Raw genomic sequence first — 12,651 nt, 5'->3', positions numbered from 1 at the left:
CTGCTGGGAGGCTGCTCCAGCAGCCCAGGAACCTGAAGGGGTTGGTGCTGGAGAGGACAGGCAGCCATTCTCAGACTGTAGTATCAGAATCACTGTGGAGCTTGTCAAACATGCAGATTCCTGGGCCTACCCCAAAGGTTCTGACTCAGCAGGTCTATGGGCGTCCAGAAATCTGTAATCTTAACCAGCTCACTAGAGGGAGGTAGCCCGCAGACTACATCCTTCGAGAATGACTAGATTAGAAAGGTTGTAGAAATCACATCCACTCAATCATGCAACTGATGGTGTAGGCGAGGGGGTGCAGAGGGCTCCTGGGCCTGGTGCTGGGTAACTAAGAACGGTGGGACTGCTGGGCAGATAGGGCTTGTCAGAGGCCAGCAGACTGGGGGAAGAAAGCAGGTGAACACAGCTCAGGGAAGGCAGGCATCTGGGAGGTAGGACAGTGAGCAAGTTAAGAGCTTATTCATGGGTTACCACCTGACCAGTCAGAATGGCAGAAATGGCCTTTAGTGCCACCTGAGCTGCCTCCAGGCCTTGAAGGAGGAAGAACTTTGACCTGGGGGACGTGGGGAGATGGGCATGGGCATTCCAGGTAGAGGAGAGCTAAGGCTTGTAATCAGATGAGTTTTCCAGGCCAGTATGGGAACTGTATAGGAAGGCTGTGATATCTTTGGATGGCTTTGAATGCCACACTAAGAAGTTTAGAGTTTATTTAGGCCAAAGATGAGAGCAGTCTGGAAGGTTTGGGGTATATATCACTCTCATTATCTGGGGCAGTATTGAAGAGGGTATGAAAGACTTTTTGGTGGAGTGAGGGCAATGACTGTAGGTCCCTTATTACTAGGCCCACTGAGGCACAGAGCTCCCATTTTATTTTTGATTTGTTCATATTGGCAAGGAATGGGAGGCTGAGGGAAGGTAAGGGAAGACTAGGGAAGGGGCAGGGGAGGGAAGCCCATCCCCATTTTATGATCTCAGTGGAAAAGGCTACTATGAGCAGATTCTGCTGCCAAGAGAGCCACAGAGATGGGCCCCGTGAGTCACTGTTCAGTCCTGCAAGCTCAGCCCACAGAGACTACTGTGGTCAGCAGCCCAGGCTGGCTCCAAGCCCATCCCCCAGTGTTCCCCACTAGGCCCCAGTCTGTCCCCATTTCTATCTGTATCTTTGTTTTCCTAGAGCCGTGCATCTTGCAGCTCTCTGCTTCTTCTGTGTTCCTTTCAGACTGAACCTCTGAATCTATCTCCTTTTGTGACTCTGGTTTACCTCTGGTTAGTGGATGGGGAGCCTCAGGAGGGCAGGGGTAGTGTGATCAGTCTCAGGAACCTCCCAAGCATTTCTTATTGCTGGATGTACAGAAGTGGACAACACACAGTCTCTGTTTTCAGGAAGCTTACAGTGCACATTCTATGTGGAGTGAATAAACCAAGGCCTGAATCTGTCTGCCTATGCCCAGGGGTGCTGGGGTCTGCTATGGCCTGTGGCTTGAGGCCTCTTATTTGCCTCTGGCATTAGAGGGCTGTGTGTGCTTGCCAGCAGGTCCCCCCCACCCAGCTCTTATGGCTCCTAGGGGGCCTGGCTGGTGGGGGTGGGCAGACAGTGGGCAGCAGAAGGGGCGGGAGGGAGCAGGAGGCAGTGACTCAGTGGGGCGGCCCTGGAACAACTGGGGCGGAAGCTGAGGTTGGTCCTGATGCTCACTGAAGCTAGAAGAGGGAGGGAATGAGGGCCCGCTGGGAGCTGGGGATGGATCAGGATAACTTCAAGCCTCCTCTCACAGCCAGATCGGCTTATGAAGCCTCCTCGGTAGCTGAGAGTCTGGACTCTGGGTGCTGATGTGGCAGCTGGGAGGAGGGCAGATTGCTGTTGTTCCCACTATGTCTGCTTCTGATGCCCAGTTCCCTCCTCTGGCAGCCTTCCTGGGCTCATGAAGAAGGTGCCTGCTTTAGAGTCAGGGAAGCCATTATGCCCAGGAAGCAAGGGCCTGAGCATGTTGCGGGGCACAGTGCCTACCTCTGACCACGTAGCTGTCTTCTTACAATCTTCCCGCAAATTCTAGGGAGTGTCAGGCCAGGCCTACACGACCCAAAGGGGCCTCAGACCTCAGAACTGGGAGGGATCTCACAGGTCAACTGTCCAAATGACTTTCACTAGTTGAGGATCTCCTGACTGAGGGTGAAATGAGGGGGAGGCACCAACACAGTCCAAGTGATACGGGGCCTTTCCTAGTCCTCATAGCAATCCCGAGAGGAATGACTCTTCTTACAGGCGAGTAAGGTGAGGCACGAAGAGAACGGAGTTGCTGGAGCTCACCCAGCAGGTAAGTGGAGGAGGGGGGCTGGGTTGGTTATCTCTCTGGCTCTAAGACGTGACCTCAGTCCCAGCCTCCTTCATTGGACTTTGTGGGCAGGGAGGTCTTGGCTGGGGAGGGGGTGTATGTGAAAGAAGTGTCAGGAATACAAGGTAGTGGAGGTCTGGGCCTGGTGGATTGGTAGATTCTGCCAGGACTGGGTCAGCTCCCACCCCAGAGGCCTCCCTGCGCCCTCCCTCTCCCCAGCCCAGACAGCAGCTGCCCATCCCATCATGAATCATACAACCTGTCTCTTGGTTCCCGGGCCTGGGGCCTGGAAGAAAGATGGGGGCTTCAGTGGAGGGATCCCAGCCTCTGTAAATGTACCCCAAGCATCTGGTCTGGGCTTAGGGAACCTTCTCTTTCTAGGGGCCTCCTGGGACCCTGGGCCCACACTTTTCTTCTCCAGGATAAGAGGAATGAGTGCTCCTTGTTTTGCTGAGGGAGGCTGGGGCCGGGCTCCCCCATATTGTGTTCATTCAAGAGCAGAAGCCCCCCCCCACCTCCGTAAGCCCCTTTCCCCCCACCCCAGGCCGACCCACATGCTCACTCACTGTCGCGCACCTACACCGTCTTCCCCAGGGGGGACGGCTTCTCGGGGAGTGGGCAGGGTGGAACGGCTGTTGGTCACTGCCCCCACCCGCGGACTGAGAAACAGAGTCACAGTCAGCGGGGCCTTGGGGGTGCGGGTGGAGCCAAGCCGTCGGGGTCCGCGGCTCGAAGGGTCGGATGGCAGAGGGCGCTGCGCACCGGGGGTTGCTGCAAAGGCCCAAGGCTCCGCGCTGTCAGGGCGACCCGGGCGGCTGCCGTCGGGCATGGCAGGTTGAGCTGTGACTCCGTCCTCCGGCCCCCAGGGGGCGGCGCGCGCCGTGTCCTCTGCCTCCCTGCGTTCCCTCCCCCGCGGCCAGGAGGCGGCGCCAGCGGACGCCAGCGGCGCGCTGTACCCGCCGTCGAGGCTCGGGGGTAAGTGGGAGGTCTATGGCGGCGAGGCCTCTGGCTGCGCTGATCCCCGCAGCGCGTCCGGGGCGGGGGTCGGTGAGTGCGGCGGGCAGGCAGGCAGGCTAGGAGACGAGGCCCGAGTCCCCAGGGGCGAGGCCAGGGCCCCACGGGGCCGGCGTGAGTGCAACCACGAGGCAGCGCCCATGCGATGGTGCGCATCCGTGGGTGGGGGTCCTCGTGAACGTGGAGGGGCGGGTCCTGGGCCGAAGGGAGACCCCTGCCCTTCTCCCCTCTCCTCAGGAATGAACTGCGGCAGCATCTGCGGGCACCAAGACTGGCACCTCCTATGGCCTAGTGCGTACTGTCTGTGGTGCCGAGCGCTACCGGACCATTTTCAACCCATTTCCCATTTGAGCTGAGACCTCAGTTCACCCTGAGGCCCCAGCCCCTCTCCCTCTTGCTCTGAGCAGACCTGCTCTTAAGGAGGTGATGATGGATGGGTCTCCAGAGGATGGGGATGAGTCCCCAGACTCCCAGGGTCACGCTACCGACTGGAGATTTGCTGTGTGCAGTTTCAGGGATGCCTGGGATGAGGAGGAACTTGCTCCCCAGATGCAGGTTAAGGACCCCAATCCTCCAAGACCACCAGCAGGGGCACCCCTGGGTGAACGGCTACCGGGCAACCCTTTGCCTGGGGAGCTTCCATCACCTCCAGGACAGATAACTGAAGATGGGTCAGGGGATGGCAAGAGGGGCACATTAGGAGGTTCCTCAGGAAAGTCAGAGGAACCAGTCGCTTCTAAAATGGAGAGCATCCTATGCCCACTGTCCTCCCACCTCAGCCTGGCACAGGGTGAGAGTACCAGGAAAGGGGGAGGCTTGGCCAGCGACCCAGTTCCAGACGGGGTAGTAATGCCAGCTGGCTTGGACCCTGGGGCGTTGGACAGGGACCGTGTGCATCTGGGAGACCCTTTATCTGAGACCTCATCAGAGCTGCTGGACACAGGTAAGGGAGGCTGGGCAGGGGTATCTTGGAAGGGAATGGGGTGCCTGGAGGGGCGTGCCAGGACTTGGAGAGGGCTCTGACCCTGCTCAGATTGAAGTCCAGGTTCAAGGAGGGCATCTCTGAGGAGGTGGTCCAATCCAGTCCAGACCCAAGCCATTTCCCTTCCCAAGACCCCAGTGAATCCAGCCTTCCTAAGCCCACTGACTGCCTTCTGGCCCAAGACCTCACCTGGGAGCTGCTGGCTAGTGGCATGGCTGCCTTACCAGGTAGCAGGAGGGACTAGAGGCGGTGGAGGTGGGGTGACGTGATAGGGTAGATGTTCACTGCCCTCTCCCCACAGGGACTCGGGATATAGAAGGCCGGGCAGTGCTGCTGCTGTGTGCCCATAGCCCGACCTGGCTTCACTCCAAGTGCGGCAGCCATGAACTCACCCGCCTCTTGCTCTACTTGCGAAGCATCCCCAGGTGGGGAGGGGTGTGGGGGATGGAGCCTGAGCCAGGAAATGACAGGGCTGGGGAAGTAGATACTGAACCAAAGCCTGCTGCCCCTTTAGGCCGGAAGTACAGGCCCTGGGACTGACTGTACTAGTGGATGCCCGAATTTGTCCCCCGAACTCTTCCCTCTTCTTGGGGCTCAGCCAACTGCAAGTGAGTACAGGCTTGTACTCCCCCAGTCCTTTTTTATAGGTTTGGGGGCAGGGCTGAGCTCAGATTCCTTGCAGGAAGCAGCCCCAGGGGCGGTGCACCAGGTGCTGCTAATGGGAAAAAAGCCTGAGCAGGTGCCTTCAGGGCTGCAGGTACGGAGCCATGTTGGCCGGGCAGGTGGGGCGCTTCCCCACCAGGCCTGGGTCACAACACCATCTCTTCTTGCAGCTAGAGCAGTTGTCCTCTCATCAGAGCCTGCTGACCCACATCTCCACCTCAGGGTTACCCGCTTCGCTGGGAGGAGGCCGGCCTTACTGTCACCAGGCCTGGCTGGACTTCCGGATGGTCAGTGCACTGGGTGGGGCATAGGGTGGGAATTCAGGCCACTTAGCCCACAGAGGATCTTCTCTTGGGCTGGCTTGAGCAGTGCAGAGCTGGCTGCAGTGGTCTGGCATCCAGGATGCCTGGGACCAGCACTGTGCACTGCTCTAGTCATGCCTGTCCCTGCTCGTAGCGTCTGGAAGCCTTACAGCAGAGCTGCCAGGTGGTTTGTGCCCTGCTCCAGGGGGCCATTGAGAGCATGAAGGCTGTGCCCCGGCCCATGGAGTCTGGGGTGAGTGTCCTCTCCTGACTCCTCCCCAAGTGCTCCCTGTCTCCTTTTTTTCCCATGCCCACCTCCACTCCCTGTTGCCTTTAATCACAGGAAGTTAGTCGGCTGCTACGGCAGGTCCGGGTCCTGATGCAGCACGTACTAGACTCACCACAGCTGGTATGGCTACAATGCCAGGGGGGCTTGGAGCTGGCATGGCTGAAGCAGGAGGTCCCAGAGGTGACCCAGAGCCCAGACTACAGGTAGATGCAAGCCCAGCTCCCAGGTCTTGCTTCAGCATACCGTATCCCATGCCAACAACTCAGTTGGCTGGCTCAGAACCAGCCTGGCTTGTGATTCCGGGACAGGGTGGAGTGCGGCAAGGCAACTGCAAGGACCCTAAGATCGTGTACCCTCACTAGGCCAGCGGTAGACAAGGTTGATGAGCTGTATGGCCGTGTGGATGGGCTTCTGCACCAACTGACCGTGCAGAGTAACCGGCGAGTACAGGCGCTGGAATTGGTCCAGACCCTGGAGGCCCAGGAGGGCGAGCTTCACCAGGTGGGAACTACCTGCCCAGATGGGTCCTGTCCCTGATCTCAAGCATGACCCTCACCCCACAGCAGCTTTCCTTTCCCTGTTTGTGCCCTTCTAGATTGAAGTGTGGCTACAGCAGGTGGGCTGGCCAGCACTGGAGGAGCCTAGGGAGCCCTCATTGGACGTGCTGCTCCAGGCCCAAGGCCCTTTTCAGGAGCTGGAGCAGGTTGCCCAGGTGAGTCTGGTCACTTGTTCATTCTGTAGGTACCGGGGCACTTTGCCAGGGGTTAGGAATGCAGAGTGGGTGAAAACAAGTCTATCCTTTGCTCTCTTGGGATTTATAGTCCAGCATAGAAGTTGTAATTAAAAGTTCAAAGTCATATTATATTGGTGCAAAAGTGATTGTGGTTTAAAAGGTTAAAAATAATCGCAAAAACAGCATTTACATTTGCACCAACCTAATATATATTTACAAACTGAGACAAAAGCTCTGGAGAGAAGCAAAGCAGGTGGTTTTACCTGAGTGTATGATAAAGCCCTGAGCCACAAGGGGTGTTTTGGGCAAGCTTTCTTGAGATAGTGACATGAGCTGAGAGCTGAAGGATAGGTTGGGGTCCACCAGGCAGAAGAGGGTTGGCGATGTGAGACATTCCATGCTGAAGGAACAAACAGCATGTGCAGAGGTCTTGAGGCAGGAGGGAGCATTACTTGCCTGAGGAACTGTAAGAAGGACAGTGAGGTTGAAATGCAGAGCAGAAGAGGGAGGGAGAGTGGGGTGAGATGACGTAAAACAAGGCTGGAAAATGATCAGTGGCCAGATCACTGGACCTTATAAAAGTGTACAATTTAAGCAGGAAAGGCACATATTCGGATCCGTGTTCTAGGAAGATTACCCTAATTTCTGGGTAGACAGTGACTTGGAAGATGGACATGGACAGTCCATTGAAGAGGCAGTTGCAGTGGTCCAGGTGGGAAATGGTTGCTCTGGCCACGATGATGGTGGAGGGGGATAGATTTGAGAAATTGATGGTATTTGATGGTGGACACATACGAGAGGGTGCAAGGGAGAGGGACGTTGTAAGGATGAATGGGTGCTATTCCCTGAGAAAGGGACCAGGAGACAAGAACCTTCTAGGGGAAGGGCATTCGTGAGTTCAGTCTTGGGTGTGCCTTGGAGATGACCATGGGGGAATGAGTCAGAACCATGGGGACTGGGAGTAGGGCTCAGAGAAGAGATCTAGCTCAGAGGGTCACTTGGTGGATGTGGGTGTATGGATGACATTTGGAGTGTGGTCACACAAGATTGCCTGGGAGGAGAGAGTGGACTGTCTTCAGGAGCCCCTGTGTTCAGTGGCATGTGTGAGGGTTGAGGAGCAGGAGGAGGAACCACCAGAGAAGGACAGAAGAATTAGGAGAGTGGCGAGGGGTCAGGAGCCAGGAGAGAGAGGAGTAAATGTTGCTGAGCAGTGGAGTCAGAGGAGGCCTGAGGCCCGAGGCCCAAGAAGTGCTGGGATGGGGGCTGCAAGGTGAAGAAGCCGTCATAATGAGTTAAACAATTTCTCTGGGAAGTTTGGCTGTGGAGACAGGCTCAGAAAGAGAGGGAAATGGGTGGTGGTGGTGGTAGAGGGAAGGTATTTAATCACAGAAGAGATTTGATGATGACGTGTAGATGTCAGTGGAGGAGACCTGGGCTCGGGGATTAGCTCACCAGGCCTGGCCACTGAGCCCAGTCTCTGTCTCCAGGAGCAGGTCAGGCAAGGGGAGAAGTTTCTGCAGCCACTGACTGGCTGGGAGGCGGCTGAACTGGGCTCCCCTGGGGCCCACTTTCTGGCCCTGCAGTCTCAGCTGACTGAATTCTCTAGGGCTTTGGCCCAGCGGAGGCAGCGGCTGACAGATGCTGAGAGGCTATTGCGGTTCTTCAAGCAGGTGGGTGAGGGTCCTGTCTGTGGCTTCAGGTGGTCAGTGAGGCTAGAAGAGTGGCTGCCCAGCTCCACCACAGCCAGAGCTCTTCCTGGTCATCCTGCCTGTTCCTCTCCTTGTCTGTAGTCTGACCCCAAATCCAACCAGTGGGGATATGGCCTGGGGCCAGCGCCCTGTGGGGGTGGGGTAGAGAGAAGGCTCAGTGGTCTCCATGGGATCCTCTTCATGCCTGTGTGGCTTTGGTGTTGCAGGCCTCGACATGGGCTGGGGAAGGGCAGCGGGTGTTGGCAGAGCTGGAGCAGGAACGCCCAGCCGTCGTGCTGCAACGGCTGCAGCTACACTGGACCAAACACCCTGACTTGCCCCCTGCCCACTTCCGAAAGATGTGGGCTCTGGCCACAGGCCTGGGCTCTGAAAGCATCCGCCAGGAGTGCCGCTGGGCCTGGGCGCGGTGCCAGGACACCTGGCTGGCCCTGGACCAGAAGCTAGAGGCTGCCTTGAAGCCACCATTGACGAGCAGCAGCACAGCTAGCCAGTGTGTCAGCCAGTTACCAGCTGCAGCTGCCACCCCTCCCCTGAGGAAGGCCTACAGCCTCGATCGGAATCTGGGGCAGAGTCTCAGGGAGCCTGCCCACCACTGCCACCGTGCGGCCATTGTGGCTGCCTGCCACAGACCAGAGGCTGGATTTGGTGCCCAACCAGAGTCATCTCCCACCATGCCTCTGCCAGGCACCTCTGACCCTAGGAGCCTCAACAGGTGCAGGCCGTGGGCAGGACAGGGATGGCAGAGAGGGGCAGGGAGGGCAGTGGCAAGGCAAATGTCTAGGGTTCTGACTTCACCTACCTGGTAGGCTCCAGCTGGTGCTGGCAGAGATGGTGGCTACAGAGCGGGAGTATGTCCGCGCACTTGACTATACCATGGAGAACTACTTTCCTGAGCTAGATCGCCCCGATGTGCCCCAGGGCCTCCGAGGCCAGCACGCTCACCTCTTTGGCAACCTGGAGAAGCTGCGGGACTTCCACTACCATTTCTTCCTGCGTGAGCTGGAGGCCTGCACACAGCACCCACCCCGGGTGGCCTATGCTTTCCTACGCCATGTAAGCCCCACAGGCCACACGGCTCCTGGCTGATTCTGCCACACTCAACAAAGAGCTGTCGGGCACATGCTTGGTGCCAGGCCCTGTGTTGGGTATAGCTATGAGGGAGACCAACAGAGGCCCCATGCCTCTCAGGGTGCTCATAGTTAAGTAGAGGAGACCTAAAAGTGAGAAAGGTAGTTCCAGATTATAGCTGGGGCTAGGAGGAAAATAATCAGAATAGATGATTGTGCATTACTGGTGGGTGGGGCAGGGTTTCCCCTTTAGAGAGAGCGGTTAGAATCTCTGAAGAGCTATGTTTGAGCTGAGCCTGGAGTCAGAGTGTTCCATCAGGAAAGAGCAAGTGCAAAGCCTGTGACAGGCAAGAGGCCTACTGGTCAAGGAAGACACAGGTCAAGGTGGGTGATTAGTGAACAGAGGAATCGTCCAAGGTGAGGTGAGACCAGAGCGTGTTCTCAGAGCTGCGGGAGGAGCAGAGCTGGGTGCGGACTTCTTCCACAGGGGCCGTGTGGGTGAGTCCCTCTGCAGGGCCTGTTTGCTAGAGCACCTCTCTTTCAAAGCAGGGCAGATTGGATCTGTTGGGGAAAGCCTCCCTGGGAGTCGCCTGTTGGCAGTTTGTTCTCTCAAGCTGAGAGTGTTCTGGCCCAGGCAGGGGCAGCTGACCCCCTTGCACCTGGGCTGAGCTGCGTGTCCTTGCAGAGGGTGCAGTTTGGGATGTATGCGCTGTACAGCAAGAATAAACCTCGCTCTGACGCCCTGATGACCAGCTACGGTCATGCCTTCTTCAAGGTAGGAGCCTGAGACTATAGGGAGAAGGGGGGGGGGGACCACCCCAAAGCCGCCTGATGGTCTCCAGCCCACCTGGCAGGACAAGCAGCAAGCTCTGGGGGACCACCTGGACTTGGCCTCCTACCTGCTGAAGCCCATCCAGCGCATGAGCAAGTACGCGCTGCTGCTGCAGGAGCTGGTGCGGGCCTGTGGGGGGGCCGTGCAGGAGCTGAGTGCCCTGCGGGCTGCCCAGAGCCTCGTGCGCTTCCAGCTGCGACATGGCAATGATCTGCTAGCCATGGACGCCATCCAGGGCTGTGACGTGAGTCATCCCAGGCCGTGGTGGGCAGGTGCTGTGGGTGTGAAGGGAGGGGGCAGAAGAGGCTGGGCATTCACCAGGCCCCAATTCGGCAGGTTAACCTCAAGGAACAGGGGCAGCTGGTGCGACAAGATGAGTTCACCGTTCGCACTGGGCGCCACAAGTCCCTGCGTCGCATTTTCCTCTTTGAGGAGCTGCTGCTTTTCAGCAAGCCTCGCCGAGGATCCACAGGCATTGACGTATTTGCCTACAAGCGCTCCTTCAAGGTAGGTCCACCCGACCCCACCCTGTGCCCCCTGCCCCCCAGTGCCTCATTATGGCCCTCTCCTGGCCACACAGATGGCAGACCTTGGCCTCACTGAGTGCTGTGGGGATAGCAACCTGCGCTTTGAGATCTGGTTCCGCCGTCGCAAGGCCAGGGACACCTTTGTGCTGCAAGCTGCCAGCTTGGCCACCAAGCAGGCTTGGACGGCTGACATCTCCCGCCTGCTCTGGAAGCAGGCCGTCCACAACAAGGGTGGGTTTCTGCCCCTACTTTACCCCACACTCCCCTCTCTGGAGAGCTTATGATGGCCCAGGGAGGGCTTAAGGACCAGGACTGCTTAGCAAGTGGGGAGGAGGTCCAGCAGCCGCAGCCAGAGCAGGGGAAAGAACTTCAAAGGCAGGCAGCCCTGATGTCACTGTTACCGCAGATGCAGTATTAACCTGCGAATCTCAGAGGCCTCATCTCTAAAAGGGGAATTACACCCGCCCACAGGATGATTGGCACCACAGAGGCTCAGTGCACAGCGTGGTTTATCTGCTGGGAGTGGGTGTAGAGGAAAGACTTGTTTAAGGGGGAGGCATAGACAGAGGCCGGGGGCCAGGCTGATGTCCAGAAGGGCCCCAGCTATGCCTGCTCTCCACCCAGAGGTGCGTATGGCTGAGATGGTGTCGATGGGTGTGGGGAGCAAAGCCTTCCGGGACATCGCCTGCAATGAGGAAGCTATCAATGACCGCACCATCGACTATGTTTTAAAGTGCCGAGGTAGCCAGCAGGCTATGGGGTGGGGGGCGGGCAGCATGGGCCCCTGTTAGCCCTGGCCTGTGCTGCCCTGGGGACCTTGGCCCGGGCTAGCTCTCACCTGTCTAACATGACCCTCTCTTATGCAGAAGTTCGCTCTCGGGCCTCCATTGCTGTGGCCCCGTTTGACTGTGACAGTTCGTATATGGGGGACTTGAGCTCCCTTCCTGCCAACCCCGCCTCTTGCTCTGTATTGGGGTCCCTCAACCTTCATCTGTACAGAGACCCAGCTCTTCTGGGCCCCCGCTGGCCCCTGTATTCTACCAGCTTTCCAGAGGAAGCAGCACTGGAGGCTGAAGCGGAGCTGGGCAGCCAGCTGTCTTTGAGTAAGTCTGGGCTTGGCCAGAGGCAGGAGGGCATGGCTAAGGGGGGTCTGGGCTGCCCCTGCTGACAGCTCACCCAGTTTCCTCCCTTGCTAGCTCCTGAAGACTCGGAGGTCTCGTCCCAGTGCCCATCCGCCAGTGGCTCCAGTGGCTCTGACAGCAGCTGTGTGTCAGTGCAGGCCCTGGGCAGGGGTCTCGAGGACTTGTCCCATGTGAGTGCCATTTTGCCTCATACCCACCAGCCCCTCCCCTACCCAGTCTGGGCCTATGGCTGCCTTTCCTTTAGGTGGATGTGGGGGTGGGTGGGCCAGAGCCATTCCCCAGAGACCCCACCTGGACCGTGAGCCAGGGAGAGGCATCCATGCCTAGCTTGGCACCACAGGTCTGAGCCCAGCTCGAAGGTGAGCAGAGCATCCAGCAGCCTGAGCTCCAAGGACCGTCACCCCTCTCCGGATCGACTCTGACCAGGGCATGGCTGTGCCTGGGCCACTTCCAGCTCACACACTGCCCTACTGACTACCCTTTCTGATGTATATGCCCATTGGACAGACTGACAGGGCCTCTCCAGCGGAGCCTGCGGTAGAGTCTGGATGAGCAGCACCCTGATCCTGGGCTGCTGGCCCCATGTCCCCTCTTCTGTCCCTTCTCCAGCTCCCATCCCGTGTGGGTTAGGATTAGGCTGAGCAGAGGTGGGTGTGTCTATTCTCCAGGCTTGTAGGGCACCAGGTGGCTCCAGGCAGGACCAGGCTACCCCACCGCTCAGGAGGAACACGGGGGGGGGGGGGGGTGTCCCAGCAGCGACTTCCCAACCCCTGGTCTCGAAGCCAAGCTCCTCAAACTGAGGGGCACGCCCACCCCTACTGTGCCCTGACTTTTGCCTGCCCTGGCTCCCCAGGCCCAGCACCTTCTTACCTGGGTCAGTTGGGTTATATTGACTCAATGCCTTTAGAATAACTTTCAGTTAGATTTGTTGTTTAAAATTATTTCACTGGTTGTCAGGTCTGTGGCATCTCAGGGAGTCAGGCCTTTGATTTGTGATTTACTCTTTATTTGTTTGTAATAAAAAATAGACTGATACACACCCTCGGATGGGCACATGC

At 57.9% G+C, this 12,651-nt stretch overlaps 1 protein-coding gene across 1 annotated transcript; it reads left to right on the top strand.

The window, feature by feature from the left end:
- The first annotated feature begins 1,746 nt into the window (after positions 1 to 1,746).
- PLEKHG4 (pleckstrin homology and RhoGEF domain containing G4) lies at positions 1,747 to 12,628 on the top strand. Its single transcript, XM_019753714.2, has 22 exons — positions 1,747 to 2,315; positions 3,585 to 4,290; positions 4,461 to 4,556; positions 4,631 to 4,754; positions 4,844 to 4,937; positions 5,012 to 5,086; positions 5,163 to 5,279; positions 5,449 to 5,547; positions 5,638 to 5,786; positions 5,946 to 6,084; positions 6,179 to 6,295; positions 7,804 to 7,986; positions 8,232 to 8,737; positions 8,832 to 9,078; positions 9,778 to 9,867; positions 9,947 to 10,168; positions 10,261 to 10,431; positions 10,505 to 10,682; positions 11,076 to 11,192; positions 11,318 to 11,554; positions 11,648 to 11,763; positions 11,934 to 12,628. Exons 2-22 carry the CDS (start codon positions 3,774 to 3,776, stop codon positions 11,937 to 11,939), a joined length of 3,600 nt encoding a protein of 1,199 aa, XP_019609273.2. The 5' UTR covers positions 1,747 to 2,315; positions 3,585 to 3,773; the 3' UTR covers positions 11,940 to 12,628.
- Positions 12,629 to 12,651: the final 23 nt, after the last annotated feature.

The sequence above is a fragment of the Rhinolophus sinicus genome, linkage group LG11 (assembly GCF_036562045.2).
Source record: "Rhinolophus sinicus isolate RSC01 linkage group LG11, ASM3656204v1, whole genome shotgun sequence".
Lineage (NCBI taxonomy): Eukaryota > Metazoa > Chordata > Mammalia > Chiroptera > Rhinolophidae > Rhinolophus > Rhinolophus sinicus.
The sequence above is the reverse complement of the archived record's forward strand: the minus strand, read 5'-3'. Positions and strand labels throughout refer to the sequence as shown.

Bases quoted from the DNA above. Each gene is read 5' to 3' on its own strand.
- PLEKHG4 (XM_019753714.2), top strand. From the start codon at position 3,774: ATGATGGATGGGTCTCCAGAGGATGGGGATGAGTCCCCAGACTCCCAG. The intron at 4,291-4,460 runs GTAAGGGAGGCT...TCCCTTCCCAAG, and splicing joins ATCAGAGCTGCTGGACACAG to ACCCCAGTGAATCCAGCCTT. The intron at 5,087-5,162 runs GTACGGAGCCAT...CTCTTCTTGCAG, and splicing joins AGGTGCCTTCAGGGCTGCAG to CTAGAGCAGTTGTCCTCTCA.